Source organism: Sinocyclocheilus rhinocerous, unplaced genomic scaffold, assembly GCF_001515625.1.
Source record: "Sinocyclocheilus rhinocerous isolate Xijiao unplaced genomic scaffold, SAMN03320098_v1.1 scaffold705, whole genome shotgun sequence".
NCBI lineage: Eukaryota > Metazoa > Chordata > Actinopteri > Cypriniformes > Cyprinidae > Sinocyclocheilus > Sinocyclocheilus rhinocerous.
In genome coordinates this window covers 36,753-56,786 of record NW_015630576.1, presented here as the reverse complement: position 1 = coordinate 56,786, position 20,034 = coordinate 36,753, and the positions used below count along the sequence as shown (strand labels likewise).

Here is a 20,034-nt window from a genome sequence, read left to right as displayed (position 1 = left end):
CTGTCCACTAGAGGGCAGCACTAAAACACTTTAAAAGCAACAACAATAATCTGCTCCCTGAAGAGGAAAAGGTTTTATTATTTTGCCATTGGCCGTGAAGAAACTTAATTTGTACATTGAGGATTAAGAAGAGTGAGTATAGAGAATACATTGTATCGATGTTAGGCCATTTTAGAAGGCCATTGTCAAGGTTATATTGTTTAACCTGCTATGCTACTGAATGTTGTTGTAATACTGTGAAATCCATTTGTCCTCAGCTCAGGTATGTTTTATATAGCCAGGCAGTGGCCTTCTTAGTCTTTCTTACACCGCAGTCTTTCTCACTTACTCACTTACAGTCAGTCTTTCTGTTTTAGAGTGATACACTCCATTCTTAGACTGCTGTCCCACTTTAGCTTTTAATGAAATCAGGAATAGTATTCCCTCTCCTCTCCTCTCCTCTCCCTCTCTTACCTCTGCTGCACATTTTTCCAAAACAGCAGCTGGCAACCACAAGCTCCACTGAACACAATGAATCAAATCCAGGCCCATAAGGCTGTACTTGTGGCCAATAAATCTCAATAATAGAAGTTTAATCACTCGACTTACTAGGAATTCACAAAGAAAGTTTATGGACGATCATGGCTGATGTATTAAGTGACAGAGAACAGGGTGTTGGAGGATGTTCATTTTCTAGATGAGAATGATGGTGGCAGTGAGAGGAGATGGTGACTAGATCGTCTTTTCTGATTATGTAACAGCAATAACAGGATGAATTCATACACGTTTAAAAAAAAATCCTATTCACTTTGATCCAATCAAACATCTCTGAACTCATTGGATTTGACTTCATTATGCAATAACACCAACACAATGCTATTTTAATCAAGGAGGTTTTGAAATAAAAAGAGCCATTTTTTAAAGCTACTCTTCCCAGATGGATAAAAGAATCCTTAAATCTGACAGCCTGTCTTCCATCACTGAATCCAAACTATCTCTAATCCAGAGTGTTTGGGAACTAGGCAAAAACAGCTAAATTGGAGCCACCATCCACAATTTCTTATTTAAAGTTCGAAATAACATAAAGCCTCCAGAAAGACAGAAATCCCCACATAAAACATGATCGTTATAGGGATTATATGATATAAATCTGTGTTAATCTTCTGCCGTTGGCCTGGGTCTCTTATGCACGATTTTTCTCATCCTCCTCACGCGTGGTGTGTGAGTGTGTGTGTGTGTGGAGGTGGATTACACATAAAAGGGTGACTTGCAGCATGTGAAATGATGAGGTCATGCTTATCCAGGACACTAATCTCTCCCTGTGCTCGGGTGATTTCACGCTTCACCAGGGACAGTGTGGGATCAAGGGGGAATCCAAGGTTTCGACACTTACCTGCAGGGATGCTCATTAATGAGGACAGGAGGGTGTACAAATATGTTGGCGCAACTTGTTTTTATTAAAAAAAAAAAAAAAAAAACATTTTTGTTATTTATTATTATTGTCAGAAACTCAATTTCAAGTAATTTAAACACTTATCTTACAATTCAGGTTTTTTTTGGAATTGCGAGATTTAAACTTAGAATTGCGAGATGTTCTCTGTTCTCTGAATTTTTTCTTCTGAATTCTGAGTTTACATCTCACATCAGCTTTTTTTTGTGTGTGTTTCTACCACAAAATAAAAAATAAAAAGGGTAATTGTGACTTTATTTCATTATTCTTACTTTTTTTCTCACAATTGCAAGTTTGTATCTCACAATTCTGAGTTTATATCTTGCAAATATGACACTTTCTCAGAATTTTGAGAAAAAAAACAGAGTTGTGAGAAAATACACTCTAAAAAATGCTGGGTTAAATATAACCCAGCGCTGGGTTAAAAAGGGACAAACCCATCTATTGGGTTGTTTTGACCCAGCGGTTGGGTTGTTTTGACCCAGCTGGGTTTGTCCCTTTTTAACCCAGCGCTGGGTTATATTTAACCCAGCATTTTTTAGAGTGCAAGTTGCAATTGTCTATTTATTTTTTATCTGGTGGCTTCCATAAACCAGTTAAAGATTCAATTGAAAGTTTGTTTTGTTGAGAATAAAGTCTTATGTGTGCCATCTCTTTTTGGTTTTTATAAACTTTTGTAAACTATATATTTTCAGAAATGTTGCAATGAATTTTGAAAATCTGATATGTACATTGTGAGAATGTTCGCTATTCAAAATCTAACAGCATTGATGGCACCATAGGTTTTGCATACTAAATTTATACTTTTTGCATTTGTTCTTAATTTAAACACACACACACACACACACACACACATACAGTTGTGTGTGCTCATAAGTTTACATACCCCTTGCAGAATGTGCAAATATGTTCATAATTTTAACAAAATAAGAGAGCTCATGAAACTTGCATGTTATTTTTTATTTAGTACTGTCCTGAATAAGCTATTTCACATAACAAATGTTTATAAATACTCCACAAGAAAAAAATAATAACTGAATTTATAAAAAATGACCCCATTCAAAAGTTTTCTTAATACTTAATATCTTAATACTGTGTGTCGTTTCCTGGATGATCCATGGCTGTCTTTCTGTTTTGTGATAGTTGTTCATGAGTCCTGCGTTGGTCCTGAGCAGTTCAACTGCCTGCTGGATGGTGGCTCCAATTTAGCTGCTCGTGGGAAACCAATACTATGGAAATGATAAAAAATACTATGGAAGTCAGTGGCTACCGTCAACTGTTTGATTACCAACATTCTTCAAAATATTTTCATTTGAGGTCAACAGAAGAAAGAAACACATACTGATTTGGAACAAGGCTGAGTAAATGATGACAGAATTTTAGTCTAAAACCTAAAAAAAAAAATCAGTTGTAGATCATGTAATCAATTTTTCCCAGTCTCCCTATAGTATGGATAAGAGTTAGTATGGATGAGATGGTTAGACCGACGCAGACCCCTATCTTGTATCCTGCATACTTGCTTTCCTAAGCACTCCAGGTTTTTTTTCAGACTAGGCTATATGAAGTCTCACATTGGTCTGACATCAGGCGGGTGCTGCCTCCACCTCCCTCGCAAGTGCAGCCCACCCCTGATGTGCAAGCTAAGCCCCCACCTCTTGTTGTCCCCACGGTAATGAGATGGAGACATAGAGAAACGCGTCCTGCGCGTGGACAGGCACATTACAGAGGAAAAGCTGTTGATTTCGAGCGCTGAATAATTTACTGATGAACTTAATTCACTCTTAAGGTCCATATCTCCCCTTTATCTTTTGTTTCTTATCATCACTGATTTTTTTTAACCGCCACCCTGAAGTTCATCGTTGTCATTTTGGCCGCCGGGATGGTGGCGTTTATCGGAGCAGTTATATGCATCATCGCCGCGGTTCACAGCGGATCTCCACCGGCATCCGCGGCCGCAGCGCAGCCCCTGGCTGACAACCATTCACTCTCCGCGGACGCAACCGGGAAGGCGTTTTCCACCGGGTCCGTGGCCCGAGCAGGACCGCTGGACGCTCTTCACGGTACCGATGCGACCAGCAGGGAACGAGGAGGACCGGAGGCGCCAACCTTCTACGGTTTAACGGGACTAGGGACCGGAGGCAGCGAGCAGCAGGTCACCTACAGCAGACTCATCTGCACCCCTGTCCCCGCCGGTGAGTGCAACCCCAAAAACTTTCAGCAACAAGCGGACGACCCGTCGTTATACGCGGGAGAGGACTGGGGGTACCTGCGCACCACCGCCGAGGAGCTCCGGCAGACCGTCCTGCAGCAGAAGGATGAGATCCTCACGGATCAGAGAACCATACGGGAGCTAACGGGAAAGCTCTCGGAATGCGAGAGTGGCTTGAAGGGACGCAGGGTCCCGGAACGGAGCGCGGGGCTTGGGGATGCGCGGAAAGAGAATAAGGAGCAACTTATGATGCGGGACGATGCGGGGTCCTCGATGCGGAGCACTCATGCGATGGAGGAGCTGGTGCATGCCATAACTCAAATGAAAGACCGCATTGAGAAACTGGAGGTAAGGAAGGCGCAGGACATTGATAAAATGTATATAATGATAAAATTGGGAAATCTATCAAAAATGTTTGCAATCATGTTGGTTTCACACACACACACACACACACATACATATATAGCCTAGGCTATATAATAAAAATTAACTTAAAAACATTAAATAAATAACATTTAAGGTAAAGTATTTGTGAAGTGTTATAATAAATGTCATTTTTAAAATTATGAATAAGATTTTCCTACGGTTGCTCTTTGTTCTTATTCTTGCCTTTTTATAAAAACGTCTAAACATGTAAATTTGTAAAACATTTCTTGTAAAAATATAATATGAAAGTCACATGACAACAAAATGGCTCCCTGCATGTTTGTTACCTTATATATAGATTTTTTTTTAAATCCTGTTTTTTTTTTTTTTTTTACATTTTTAAAGACCAAACCATTTAATGAGACTTTTTTTTTGTCTTTTTTCTCCATCGCTGTACAGTTGTTTCTAAATGTTAGATACTGTCTGACCTGTTGATACACACGATCCGTGTGTTGATAGGAGCCTTATATTTGCTGTTTTGAACACGTCGGTAAATGTGCTGCAGTGTGCTCGTAAACTTCATCTCTCCTGTGAGCAGATCGTTTGTGTTTCAGCTCACGTACGATCGCGCGCCTCTGCCGTGATTTATCGCTGTGCTCTAGATGCGCCTCCCTGATTGGGTTTCCATGGAAATATAGGCTACGTGCGCAGTTTTTATGGTTTATGAGGCGATAGAAGGAACAAATTACATCTCCATCATCAGGACCACCTCTAGAGCATCTGATTAACCTCCATCTAACCCAAATCTAGCAGTCTAATGTAAATCTAGACGTAGTACTTGAAGGTAAATAGAGCATAACGAGAACCTATATTTTACATAAAAAGAAAATGAAATGGTAAACAGTAGTTATATTTCAGGGTGTAAACCACGATTCTCCGATCAGTGACTAGCCTACACAGCATGTGTGACAGCAGGAGAGAGATGAGAAATATAACACTCCACTGAAAGCATATTATGGACTCCTACAGCTGTGAATGACAGGTCTGCAAGCTAGCTGGTACAGATGACTGTGAGGTTTTCCCAGAATAGAATAGAATAGAATTTGTTATTGCATGCAACTGGGGAAGTGGGCTACTGTGTTGTGATGCTTTGTAATGGGTCTCCTTAAAGGGATAGTTTACCCAAAAATGCTAATTCTGTCATTGTTTACTCACCCTCAAGTTGTTCCAAATCTGCATGAATTTCTTTCTTTGTCTAAACACAAAAGAAGGTAATTATTTTGAAACCAAACTTTGCTGGTTCCAATTGACTTCCGTAGTATGGAAAAAATACTATGGAAGTCAATTGGGACCAGAAACTCTATATTTTTCAAAGCTTCTTCTTTTGTGCTTAGCAGAGGAAAAAAATAATACAGGAACAACTTGAGGGTGAGTAAATGATGACATTCAGCCTGATGTTTATCTATAGCCTATAAACCATTCATTTGTGTGGTTATTATGTCACTATGCACAGGACAAGAACATCAAATAGTCATAAAATATTTAGGCTACTTTACATTAAAGTTAAATGTCATATGATCACTGTCTTGTTTACAGTCTGAAATGGCATCACCAGCGTTCAATCACACAGACACAAGCTCACAGAAAGCAGCAGGTGCTGCTCGTATGCCAATGGCAGCTGCACAGAGACGAATGAAGGATCTGGAAGGAGAACTGAAGAGAAAGATAAAACTGCTGGAGGAAGAGAGGAAAGCGCTGCAGAAAGAGACACAGAAACATCAAGAGCATATTGACTACGGACTGGACACTGTACACCAGCGGATAAGCAGCCTGGAGAAAGGTGAGGCAGAGGTCGGGTTTACGGCTGGAAGAAATATTGATTAAAAACACCTATTTTACCAAAAGCTTCTTAAAGGGATATAGTTCAACCAAAAATGACAATTGTGTCAGTGTTTACTTATGCACATGTTGTACATTTACATTAGTCATTTAGTCATTTTGTTCTGTAACAAAACTGTATGACTTTCTTTTTCTTCTCCTGTAGAATATAAAAGAAGATATTTTGAGTGTCGAGTGTATGCTGCAGTGTTTTATTTATTTATCTTTGGTCTGTACAATGGAAGTCAGTGGGCTCCATTGTGGTTTCGATCATAGCATTCTCCAAAATACCTTCTTTACAGTTTTGAAACAGCATGAGACTAAGTAAATGATGAGAGAATTTTCATTCTGTGGATGGACAAAGGAATGTGTAATATAAATGAATTATAATAATTCAGAGTTCAAAACAAGTTAAGCTCTATGCTTTAAAAGCAGCTTATATTTTTGTTGTTCTGTAAATGTTTACTATATGAGCTGTTGTCAAATCATTCTTTTAGAAGTGGTATAGAAGATCAATTTAGTTATGCATTTTCACTGTAAATCCTGTGGAATACTTTTATCACATTTTTGTTTGGTTTTACAATAAGTCAAAATGATTTCTGTGGTAATCGACAGCAGGTCAGAGATGCTGTCCTTAGAGCTTAACCTTTATTGAACCTGGAACATGCTTTGTGAGTCTTATCCAGTGTTGCCTTCTCTGTGTTTAGGTTTAATTAATCCATTTTTTGTCATTCATTCTCTCTCTGCTTCTCTTTCCTTCTGTTTCTCACATTATTCTCTCAGGTCTCTCTGAGAACAAGTTTCCAGAGGGTTACAGGCTCTCGTTCCCTGTACGCAGCACTTCCATGTATGCCACTGTAAAGCAGGAAATCCCAGCCCTCCACACTCTGACTGCCTGCATGTGGATCAAACCTGCAAAGAGCATCTTGGGAACAGTAGCTTCTTATGCTGTTTCTGACCAGAGCCACGAATTTGTGCTTCAGCAGTTGGTTCATGGACCCATTGAGCTCATCATTAATAATGAGGTAGAGCATCACAAAATCAAATTTGTCGGACATGTACAGGAATTGTGAAGACATGCATGATTCTGATTCATCTTAACAATTCACTTAATACTTGTATTGAATAAATATTCTGATTAAAGTAATGTTACATTTCACATAATAGCATTCACTAATTTTAATGTTTTGTTTTATCATTACAAAATACTGCTTTCATGTGTATCTTAATTCTTAAGTCTTAAGTTTTAAGTGTTTGATACTAAAAGAACGGATTAATTGGAACTATTCGTTCAAGAATTGCACTTCAGTGATGTGCTGCATGTGTCTGATTCACTAAAAAGAATCAGGTCATAAGTGTCATTCGTTCAGGAATCGGTCTCTGTCACTGATTGTGAATGTTTCTTATACACTACAAAGAACTGACTCATGATTTCTTCAGGAATTGGACAATACTGGTTGTGCTGTTTGTGTTAGATACATTAAAAAGAACCGGCTCATAAGAGACTATTTGTTTGAGTGCTGGACTGCACTGGTTGTGCTGTTCCTTTTTGTTTTTATTGCACTAAAAAGTATGGGCTCATAAGAGTCATTCACTCAAGATACAGACTACATTGGTTGCACTGTTTGTTGTTGATTCAATGATATGAATAGCTTATAGGAGTCCTTGGTTTTGCAGTCATACTGAACTGGTCGAGCTATAGATGCAGTGTTGTGGCACTGTTGAATCTCTATACTGGAAACTCTTTATTTGATTATGGTGTACTGTCTGCATTTGGCAAAGGAATTCATGTGCGTGAACCATTAACAAGCTTGATTCGTACATAGAAAAAAAAATGGTAAAGCAGCACATTGGAATTAGACCCATAATATTGAGCTTAAAGGCCCAAGAACAATAAGCATCCACACCAGCGGACGGTAATGTTAGCATTAACGCTGCCAGTAAGTTGTATGTTGCTTAAAATTTGAGCACTGTAAAATTGAGTGTATTCTGAATAGCTGTCAATGTTTTTATCATTCATCTTTCAAAAATCGTCCTCTGTGGTGTGGACTTTCCTATTCTCATATAATTAGAATGATTAATAAACCTCTATAGATATTATAGTTATAGTCCATGGTGTGAACAGTCTTTAAAAGGAAAAGTGAATTTTTAGGATACATTCTATTTGGATTTTTAAGGGATGTTTTTAGCAAAAGATGAACAGATGCTTAGTTTGACCTCTGACTGCTGTTACTGTCTGCTAAAGTGATTGAATTGCTCTGCTCGTGTTCTAGTTGTAATAGTGGACAGTAAGATAATCTGCCAGGCTTTCTTTCTAAAGTGCAGGCTGGTCTTATCCAAGCACATGGATCTCAGGATCAGTCTTTGGATTGTAATTTGAATATTTTTTTGATCCTCCATCCTGTAGGTGGCGCCGTTACCTCTGAACTTAACAGTGGGCAGATGGCAGCATATGTGTGTGAGCTGGAACCGGAGAGCTGGAGCGTGGCATGCCTACTTAGGGGGCAAACTAAAGCTTGAAGGAAGTGACCTGGCAACCCGTCACAGCATCCGACCAGGAGGAACTCTCATACTTGGCCAAGAACAGGTACGTCAGATTTTGGCCGTTGTAACAGGTTGCCAGATGGTGGTAGGTCAAGATGAGCAGCATTTGGTATTCACACAGGATGTTTATCCTTTACTTTCCCTTTCCCTTTCCCTGCCCTCTTCATCCCTCTCTTGTGAAACTCCAGCGTACTTATCCTCTCATTAGACCCAGTAGAGCTTAAAGTTATCCTCCGGTCCATGATTTTTTATGTAGTCTGAGGTTATGCTTTTAAGCTGTGGACTGACTACGATAAACAAAATTCTCTGGAAACATGGTTTTCCTTATATGTTTCATTTTGTAAATCACTGGCTTTTTCTGGGACCACTTGTTTTTTTTTTTATTTAATATCAGAATCTAAAGACATTTTAGGACAAATGCTGCATCACATTTTTAAGAAGCAAATGTTTTTGTATCACTGGAGCTAAAATGAAAAGTTTCCACTATTTCAGAAATGGTCAAATTAAGTTTTGTTGTTTTTATCATTGTTTGAAGTTTAAATGCCATTTTGGACAATCATTTTTGTGGCACAATATTCATTTTACACAAACACTGATATATATGTATATATATATATATATACACACACAAAATAAAGTGTTTTAAAGTTATGCTTCTGAGAAAGTCAATATATGGATGTAATGAAATTCCAACTACAAAGTCATCAGTTTTTGCTTGTTACTTATGTTGTCTTTAAAATAGTATTTAAATAGCTTTCATGCATAATAAGCTACACTGTATACCAGACGTTTATGTATTTATTGTTTCTGAAGTATAGAGCAGAGTTGCAGCACATAATTATTTAATTGGGATAATCATCGTAAAGGCTGGTAATACAGTAAATAAATAAATAATAGGAAAAAACATGTGGAGTTTTACTAAAAAATCTGATCGAATCCCCCCATTGATTTTAATGAATAATTTTTAATATGATTTTATTAAACATTTCAAAAACTATATAATTTCCTGCACAATCTGAATACTACACTGGCTTTATAATTATCTGTGAAGTAAATTTCTCAAACAATTCCAAAGAAATGGCAAGTAACGAGAAAAATGGAAATAATATTTTCCTGTAAAATACCATCAATCTTTGTTTTATTTAATATTTCGAAAAATAATTTTTTCCAATGTATTTCCTGTTTCCTGCAGAGCTCAGTGGGCGGTCTTCGTTTCGAGGCGTCGCGGGCTATGGTGGGAGAGCTGTCTGAGTTTAACATGTGGGACCGGCTGCTTTCACACATGGAGCTCTCTGCTCTTGCCCGCTGCAGCACAGGAATGCTGGGTAATGTAGTCCCATGGACCAGCCGTGAGGTGGAGGTTTTCGGAGGCGTCACCAAACAACCAGCCGATCATTGCGAGCATCGCACCAGCGTCAGACAGTGATGGGCTCCTGAGGGCTCGTTTAAGGGTCAGAGAGTCAAAGACAGGGTGTTCAGAGATAGCAAAGATTCATCAGAGAGCAAAACACCACACCATGGTCATGTTGATTTCTTTAAGGCAGAGTTTTTTGTTAGTGGTATTTGCTGAAACATGCCTAACTATCATTACTGTTCAGGGTTAGTGATTTGAACAAACCACTAACCCTACGTGTTAAATAAATAGCGCATAACTCGTCCCACACCGTTTGTGCTATGAACATGAATGATACCTCAAATCATGTGGCTTGTTGAGGAGAACTGTGCTCTTATTTTTCTAAGCAATCAAACCTGTGGTTTTCACTTGGCAGATGTTAAAATGGGACAAGTCAGCTAAAAATGAAAGTTCTGTCATCATTTACTCCAGGGCTGCCCAAACTCGGTCCTGGAGGGCCGGTGTCCTGCAGAGTTTAGCTCCAACTTGCCTCAACACACCTGCCTTTAAGTTTCTAGTATGCCTAGTAAGAGCTTGAATAGCTGGTTCAGGTGTGTTTAATTGGGGTTGGAGCTAAACTCTTCAGGACACCGGCCCTCCAGGACCGAGTTTGGACACCCCTGATTTACTCAACCTTGTGTTGTTTCAAACCTGTATGAATTTCTTTTTTCTGTTGAACACAATAGAAGATATTTCGAAAAATGTAACTGTTTGGTTACCGACATTCTTTAAAATATCTTCTTTTGTGCTCAACGGAAGAAAGAAACTCATATAGGTTGGGAACAACTTGTGGGTGAGCAAATGATGACAGAATTAAAATTTTTGGGGGAACTGTTCCTTTAAGTTGCGGTTACATTTACCGTTGTTTGACTTTTTTTTTTTCCGCAAGATTTGCAGATTTCGCAACGGGCTCAAATTGGTCTTGTGGATGAAAGTGACTTCTGTGTGAGGTGGTCTTCATGCTATTTACAATGGATCTTTTTTGCCAGTGAAAGTTTGCCAAAATTTTACTGACATTAAAGTGACCACACCTTTACTTAGACAAGCCACATCTAGGGATCAGAATATAATATCCAGTATCACAGGCTCCTTTCCAACTAGCAATGTCCAAACCACCTTAGCAATATACTAAAGACATTCAGAACAGCTTAGCAATCTCATAGCAATGCCCTGACAACAAACCACGACACTTTTGCATCATAGGGGTGAGTTTTGCGTGGGAATGTATCTCTCTGTTTACATTATTTACATCTTATTTACTAGTTATACCTTGTTGAACACCTGAGTGTCAAACATCAGTGTAAACATTTGATGTGGGATATTCAGGCTCAGTGCTTGATAAAAGGATTATTTTTTTTCCCACAGTTCAAAGCAAATATTTGCATACTCATTCAGATTTGTTGTGTATTTGATTGAAATTAGTTTTGAAAAAACACACTCACACAGCTGGGAAGTTGTTTGCTTTTAGTCTGCCGTTTTTTTTACTAGGTTTTTATTTTATTTTATTTTTTATGTTTGATCTCTTCATGTTTTTTTTTTTTTTTTAATGTTTTTGAATCATGGGAAGTTGTTTGCTTTTAGTCTGCCGTTTTTTTTACTAGGTTTTTATTTTATTTTATTTTTTATGTTTGATCTCTTCATGTTTTTTTTTTTTTTTTTAATGTTTTTGAATCACACTGTTTCTATGGTGATCACTCCAGCAGATTGAATCCTATTGTTCAGACTAGTCCTGGTTGAATTCTTCTTTGTTTGCTTTTAGTCTGACGTTTTTTATACTAGGCTTTTTTGTATGTTTGATCTGTTCCAGGTTTTTTTTTTTAGATGTTTTTGAATCACACTGTTTCTATGGTGATCACTCCAGCGGATTGAATCCTATTGTTCAGAGCAGTCCTGGTTGAATTCTTCTCCATTAAAATCCCTTTAACACCATCAGAATCACATCGAATTAGAATGAACAGACCGAAAAGGGAGCCGTTGAAGAAGGCATTTGGCCAGATGAATACTTCAGCAATATTTCATAGAATAACTATTAACCTTTAAAGCCATGGTTTTGAAACCCTTTACAATGTGGCATCTACAATAACATGCTTTCTGAGACCTGTTTTCAGTGTTAAACGTAATCTGCAAATCTCTACATACAAACGAATATCTTCTCATGCTGAGAAATTAGCATGTATAGCCTATATAGATTTATACAAAAATCTACTCAACAAAATAATATTTGTAAAAAAAAGCAGCAAACATTCCATATGATGAATGTATAATACTCACCATTATAATGTACATTCCACAGTCTATCTATCTCTCTTCATAACTTTGTGACTGAATAGGCATCTCAGAGCTTATGTATATTACGCCGCACATATGATATGCTTTATGTGGATTATACTCAATTTATTATTTATGTGTAAAATGCAGCAGGCTGGAAAATGCCTACTTTGTGGCCTTGTCATACACAAGAATGTTGTTCCAAATGCGCAATCATAATTAATATATATATATATATATATATATATATATACACACACTGATGGACAGAACTGAGATTATTATGGATGTGGTTTTATTTAGGTGTAAACAGTTGTTTTATAAGCATGTGGTTTGAGATTCCATGGCCACATTGAACGGCACAAGATCATCATAATGGCTTGGAATTGTGTTTTTGAAAGTGTTTCAGCACTAAATATATCTTCTTTCAGATGTATAGTGTATTTGCTGTTGTTAGTGCAATGCCTGTTTGTTTGCATTCAGTGGTCATTTTGTGATGTTCAATTCTCTTAATGTACATGAACAAGCTTTAAATTGTATTCAGAAAGAGTGGTTTACAAATGATTGTTACCTTTTCTGGAATATATTTGTTTTTGAATGAAGAAATAACTTGGAAGTTGGATATAAAGTTCTCTCATTTTGCTTGAACATTTTTCTACACTGAGGATTTACTAATTTAAATTTTTTTATATCTTCTTCTATCCTGTAATGTTCATTTCTTGCATTCTGTCTTTGTCTGTGTTGAAATGGAGATCAAATGTGTTCAAATCTAAGATGAAAATGAGAATTAAAATATATAGCACACCGAACACCAGAGCTCTCGTTCATTTCTCTCTCTGTTGTTTTTGTTTCATTTGTGTTTTACTGAAGCAGGAGATGTAAAAATCCAAGATGTGAGAGAATGTAAAATGTTTCTCAAGAGGCTGTGCACTATTTCTGTTTATTAGCTCCATTCATCCTTGTACACATCATCTGAATGTAATTGTGTGTGTATAGGTAACAGATTTCAGGCAAGAACCAGATTTTGTGCATGTATTTGTTCAAATAACTATTTCAGATGTGATTTCATTCTGGAGATTTTTTTTTTTTTTTGTATGATTATAACAGCTTGCTCATGCTAAAACGAGCATGTAAATGTTTAGTTGCTGAAAAACCGCACATTTGCTCTTGGACCAAAAATAATGTTTTTCTATGAGTATGTCCTAATTTAGTATCACTGTTTGTGATATTTAGCCATTTCTAATTCTCTCTGTCTTTTTCGGTTTGTTCTATCCATTGTATGAGTGGATTAGACCGAGAGTAGTAGATCTTTCATCATCTGTGCCCCAGCCAACAATTTCACCTGACCCAGCTCTCTGAGTATGTGTGCTTCTGTCTCTGTCTGCTTTTTAATTTTGCTGTCTAAAAACAATCTCAGCATGCTTTAACTAAATCCATCTCTGTACCCGAGATGCATGGACCAATAAGTCTGGATGTGTTTTTTTTTTGTGTTTTTTTTTTTTTGAAAGGAGGTCTAGAGGTTCCCCAAAAGTTCTGCTAATGTAGAACCCAAGCTTTTTTTTTTCTTGTCCTTTTTCGTCTTCTCTCTGAATTGTTCCACCTTTGTTCTTCTAATGCAGGATAAGCTAAATCAAAATTAGGTAAAGAAACTGTCATTAGGCAATGGGATAGTTCACAAAAAAATTTTTATTTACTTCCCCCAAGTTGTTCCAAACCAGTTTACATTTCGTTCTTTTGCATAATACATTTTGAATAATGTGTGTAACCACAGAGTTGATGGTCCCCATTGACTTCCATAGTAATTATTCTTCCATTCTATGGAAGTCAGTGGAGTCTATCAACTGTTTGGTTACCCATATTCTTCAAAGTATATTTTTATGTTGAACAGAAGAAGGACAGGGTGAGTATATGATGGAATTTTCATTTTTGGTCAAACTATCCCTTTAACGTATTTAGAAGATCATTTAAAATGCCTTTTCCTTATCTGAAAATTCAAATAAGAAAGCAAAGTAAGGCATGTTCATGCAGTTGAGTATCATCCTAATATGTTAGCGGAGAAACTCCAACTCTGTTTGCTACTTTGAGGTTTATACAGCTTTAAAAGTGCCAACAAAGTATTTGAAGGTGCAGAAAAAAGCACCAAAAACTCACAAACAACAGACAAACCAACATCCCCTGTGGAGAAGTGAATGATGCTTGGGAAAGATGTGTAGGAGGTCTTTTAACCTCTAGTCTCTATTATGAAATACTGTTATCTGTGTTGGCGGTAGGGATGGGCGATACCCCTTATTTTGTTTTCGATACGATACCGATATTTTTCAAGGCAGTATCGTCGATATCGATACCGATTCGATACTTCTGCACTAAACTTTTAAATTATGAAATGTATTAAATTATTAAATTACTAAGAGTAAAATGGGTAATGAAAACCACTTAACTTTATGTTGAAAACGCATTTTAGCCCGTTTAATCCCAAATTTACATGATCAATATTATCTTTCAACGTTCAATTTAAATAATTGTAATTGCACAAACTATGTAGGCTACAATTTCAATTTGTTTATTGTGAAATAACTCAAACATTTATGTTTTTTTTTCTGTCCTCCGATAAGCATTGTTCAGGGCTGCCATTCCCAAAAGCTTTAATGCTTTCTTATGATACTTTTGGGAAACGCAGCCCTGTTTGAATGCACTGTCAGCAGTGAGTGAATGCTCTCTGTGATTGATTGGTTCTGTCTTGCAACATTTGCGTGTATCCAGATGAGCAGGAAAATAGTTCTATCCTACACAATTACTCGCTAACTAAGGTTATTTGTCCAATTCAATGCATATTGTACGCATTATTATTATTATTATTATTGTTAAATAAACAAAACCACTGGTAAATAAAATGCACATTAGTATCGATATTTTTTGTTTTGAGTATCGATACGCCCATCGCTAGGGCGGTGTGGGCGCTGATGGCAGCCCGCTCAATAACATCTGCACGTGGACCAAAAAAAATAAAAAAATCAAAAATCAAAGACGCGTGAGCCATTTTAAACAATCGCGATAAGAACTTTGGTTGAATTAATTTTGTTCTAGATCACATTAAATATGCAATGAGCTTTTTAGATGCTTTGTCCCAGGATGAGACACACACTAGCACACATGAGGTGGGTGGCCCACATTGCCTAGTAGTTTCCTTAATCTCCAAAATGTCATAATTCCCACTGGGATTACCTTTCTGCCCTCTTTCTCCGACCACTCAGGAGTGAAACGAAAGGCTTTAATGCCATTATAATCTAAAAACAAAGGTTTACTGGCAGATTTGTGTGGTGCACCAACTGACCTTATTTTAACACAAAAACACACTTTCAGGCTTTTTTTCATACTGTTACTGATATACATGCACCATCACTTACAAAAAAGTAAAGTAGGCTATTCTTGGAAATGCCCAGAAGTATCATGAAAATACTTCTGGGCATTTTCCACAAAAAAAAGAAGAAGAAAGAAAGAAGCATGATATGTCCAAAATCATGTCATTGTATCAAAGGAAAAAGAAAGAAAGAAAGAAAGATGTGGACGGAGGCGGAAATAAACAGGTCACGTGGGCCGGAGGTTGCCAAGGCTGGTGTGTCTCCATGACAACACTAGTAGAGGAACGTGTCTGTGTATAGCGCTACAGAGTGGTATGTAATTGAGCTGTGCTGTTAAAAATTAAATATTACCGAGCTTTAAATGATTTACATGTTTACATTTCTCCATTTCTTTCAGCTGTTTATCAGTCGTAGCGTTTTAAGTCGAAGGGTGATGGAGTCGAGCTAGCAAGCTAACATTAGCCCAGAGATGCTAAAAACAAACACGTACTCGATACATTTGTTTATCTTCATACTAATTTATCAGTTTATCAATTTATTTTATATAATGACGCGCTAAAGACGGAAAACATATGTATTTTTCCACAATTTTTATTTGTTTTGGTAGGGAATCTTTTAAGTGTGTAGAATTCTGGTTCGGTTATGGTTCTGTTGCCCTTTGCACAATTAATTTTTAACAACAGAGTGTTTATTTTGTATAAATCTGAATGCTTTTAATTGAATTTTAGTTGAATGTTGTGAAATGCTTTTACAGTAATTGACAATGTACATGACATGGGCTCTAACATTAAGATTTACAAATTTTACACAAATATACATCTTATACAAATATTGTAAATGCAATGCTAAGATGTTTACAGTTAGAAATGAGAAAAATTGTGTTTTCGTTTTGATTAAGTTAAGTTAAATAAAAGTTCAATAAAAATGTTTTGGAAAGAAGTCTCGTATGCTCCCCGAGTCTGCATTTATTTAATCAAAAATACAGTGATATTGTAAAATATTATTACAATTTAAGATAACTCTTTAGTATATAAGTATATTTAAAAACATAATTTATTCCTGTGATGGCAAAGATGAAATTTTAGCAGTCATTACTCTAGTCTTCAGTGTCACGTGATCCTTCAGAAATCATTTTATATAGTTATCAAACTCTTCCCCTTTCCACTACGGCTTTAAAGCTTTAAAATTTCTTATTTACTCCTTATTGGGGTCCCGATTTTCAAGAATCACCCAGATGTTTTATCTGTAAATTTATGACAAGTCTAGTCGTTTTCCTGTATGTTCATTTTGAGACATTTACATATTTGATGAGGACAGTAACCCACATTTAATTTTGTTCATGGACAAACAAATGTGTTTTTCATTCTCCTTGCCAATGCTAAAAATGGGTCAGAATTTTGACCTAATGTTCTGATTTTCCGTTTCATCAGACAGGACTAATCCTTCTGTCTCTCTTTAGTAAAGAAAAGGATGGCAGAAACCGGTAATGGGAAAAAAGAGGATGCCGATTACAAAAGACTGCAAAGCTTTCCGCTCATCAGGGTGGGTGCAGCTCGACTGCTGCTGTGACCTAGATAGAAATAACCAGTTATGGATGTGTCTGTGTTTGTTTGTATTAGATCACTCCAACTGCTCCCTTTTCCATCCTTTTCAAAACATGAGATTTTAAACATCTATTTACCCCCTTTTTTTCTCAAGCATACTATTTGCACTGCTTCTTTATTTAGCATGGATGGTCTTAATATTTTGCACTGCCTTGGTCAACGCAACATAGTTTGTGTATTTATTTTAAAGTGTTTAATATATCTTTCTTTACATTATTGTAATTAATAATAATTTATAGTAACTTTTCTATAGGCTACATAACCGTTCAAAAGTTCAGGTCTCTTATGCTAACCAAGGCTGCATTTGTTTGATCAAAAATATTTTCACAGTTTAAAATAATTGTTTTCTATTTGAATGTTTTTAAAAATGTAATTTATTCCTGTGATGATAAAGCTTCATTTTCAGCATCATTACTCCAGTCTTCAGTGTCACATGATCCTTCAGAAATCATTCTGATATGCTGATTTGCTGCTCAAGAAACGTTTCTTATTATTATCTTTGTTAAAATATATATATATTTGTGGAATCTGTGATCTTTTTTATTTAAGATTCATAATCTTAAAAGTTAAAAAAACAATCCGAAGCTTGCACATAAATTGCAAACAAAACTATATATTCATCCATCATTTGTTTAATTTGTTCGGTTGTTTTATTAATTCATTCCCTAGTTTTAGCTCAATTGTGGCCACGCATTAAGAATTAGTTCCCACAACCTATTTAGTTCCCTCATTTTAGTAAATCAGTATTGATTTGATATTTTTATTTGATAATAGATTTTTTTGTAACCATGTAGAAGTCTTTTTTACTGTTGTTCAAATGATCGCATCTATGATGAATAAACAAGTAGAAGTCTTACTGACTCCAGATATTTCAGTGGCAGTTTTTCTTTATAATTTCTTTCTTTATAAAAATAATCCTGTTACACCTGTAAGAGCTTGACTAGAATATGTGGTGTTGGTTTCATCTGCAGCACACAGATATGCCAGAGGAGATGCGTGTGGAGACTATGGAGCTGTGCGTCACAGCCTGTGAGAAATTTGCCTCCAACAATGAGGTCAGTCAGGTTTGAGTGTGTGTTTGTGTGTGAGTGTGTGCTTTTGTTATGAAGCACAGGCTTTCAGATAAATGTGCTCCCCAGGACACACAGGTAGGGTTGGGGTCTGTGTTTCCGTCTAGTACTGAGTCAGGACGCTTCACACGCTCACAGTCTGGCCATCTGGACTGCTCCAGTAGCCTACATGCTTTCATCTCGCTCTCTTTCTCGCTGGTTCACTCTATTTTCAGAGTGCTGCCAAGATGATCAAGGAGTCCATGGATAAGAAGTTTGGCAGTTCGTGGCATGTGGTGATCGGTGAGGGGTTTGGGTTCGAGGTGAGCCATGAAGTCAAGAACCTGCTCTACATGTTCTTTGGGGGAAGTCTGGCCGTGTGCGTTTGGAAATGCTCCTGATGCCACTTCCTGCCCACACAATAGCCACTGTGAGACATTTATACTCACGGATCTGTCCTAACTATGCAGCCCTATTTGACTTGAGACGTGTTTGTGTGTGAAATTGGAGGGGGAAAAAAGGAGACAGATTCTTGTGCACTTCTCCAGATCACTCTTTTCCCGTCTTATTTTTTAAAGGCTTCAATTTTAAGCCATAAACACAGAATTTAAGGAGTTTGATTACGTTTTTAAAACATTTTTATTGAACCTATGGAGTTTATTGCAACTGACTGTAGGATCTAATTAAGAAAATGTTATATTTTTTTCCTCTTCCTGTGCTATTTGCTTTCTTTTAACATGATGGTCTTATTGTGTGCAACCCAGCACGTTATTCCAAAGAAAACTTTTGCCTTTGTAATCTTTCATCAAAATGTATGAACTTGTCTCTATCTACTAACTTATTTAATTTTGAATCCATCTTATTTTCAAATTCCTCCCTATCAATCATCCATTGCCATTCTTTAAAAATATACAATGGATGAATGAATTCTGGTATGCTACACCCACTTTGATGGCCAATCAGTTCCAAGTGGATAAAAGTGCAGTCCTACCCCCTTTTTTTTAACTAAATGTTATTTTTCATTCAGAAATTAATCGTATTTTTGTTTCACAGTAAAGTTTACATGGTGTACATTATTCCAAAAAAAACAACAACAACTTTTTAATCCATGAACTTGCTCTTCATTGGAGACAGCTTTCCTTTTCTATTGACATCACATGTGTGCTATTGAATAACGTTTGCTAATAGCCAAATAGCTATTCATTTATTTATTTATTCATTCATTCAAGTTTGTATTGCTCACTTTACAGTCCTGCTCTTGATGATGAATATCCTGTTTCATTTGGAAATACACTACTGTTAAAAAGTTTGAGGGCGGTAAGATTTCATAAGTTCACTAAAGTTGCATTCATTTGATTAAAGATATTGTGCAAAATATTAAACGCTAATATCGTGAAATATTACAATTTAAAAATAACTGTTTCCTAATTTAATATAATTTATTCCTGTGATGTCAAAGCTGAATTTTCAACAGTCATTACAACAGTCTTCATGATCCTTCAGTAACAAATCATTCTAAAAACAAACTTTTTTTTTTTTTTATCAATGTTGAAAACAGTCGTGCTAAATATTTTTGTGGAAACTGCAATATGTATCGTTCAGGATTCTGATGAATAGAAAGTTTAAAAGAAGTGATTATTTTACATATGAAATCTTGTGTAACATAATATAAATGTCTTAAATGTGTCCTTGAAGAATGAAAATCTAAATTTCTTAAAAAAAAAAAAGAAACCTCAAACCTTTGAACAGTAGTGTGTGTTACACATTACAGAGGTAAAATGGCGTGTAAGCAGCAATTTACAGTTATGTGTAGTATTGAAAGACATCCATTTCAATGCATTTGTGAGTGAACATACAGAAGTGTCAGTCTGCGTTTCGGTCTCTTTGAGGTTCTGAATATTCGGTTGTATTTGTCTGGCAGGTTGTCGTAGGAGT

The 20,034-nt window shown here is 36.5% G+C and overlaps 2 protein-coding genes across 2 annotated transcripts; both read left to right on the top strand.

Annotated features, from left to right (window-relative positions):
* Window positions 1-3,108: 3,108 nt before the first annotated feature.
* Window positions 3,109-10,248, top strand: nptxra (neuronal pentraxin receptor a). The gene is made up of 5 exons (XM_016553076.1): window positions 3,109-3,986; window positions 5,601-5,844; window positions 6,666-6,907; window positions 8,290-8,469; window positions 9,619-10,248. The coding sequence occupies exons 1-5, from the start codon at window positions 3,309-3,311 to the stop codon at window positions 9,850-9,852; spliced, it is 1,578 nt and encodes a 525-aa protein (XP_016408562.1). The 5' UTR covers window positions 3,109-3,308; the 3' UTR covers window positions 9,853-10,248.
* Window positions 10,249-15,688: 5,440 nt separating this feature from the next.
* dnal4a (dynein, axonemal, light chain 4a) lies at window positions 15,689-18,807 on the top strand. The gene is made up of 4 exons (XM_016553171.1): window positions 15,689-15,758; window positions 16,906-16,988; window positions 18,022-18,105; window positions 18,336-18,807. The coding sequence occupies exons 2-4, from the start codon at window positions 16,917-16,919 to the stop codon at window positions 18,498-18,500; spliced, it is 321 nt and encodes a 106-aa protein (XP_016408657.1). The 5' UTR covers window positions 15,689-15,758; window positions 16,906-16,916; the 3' UTR covers window positions 18,501-18,807.
* The last annotated feature ends 1,227 nt before the right edge of the window (window positions 18,808-20,034 follow it).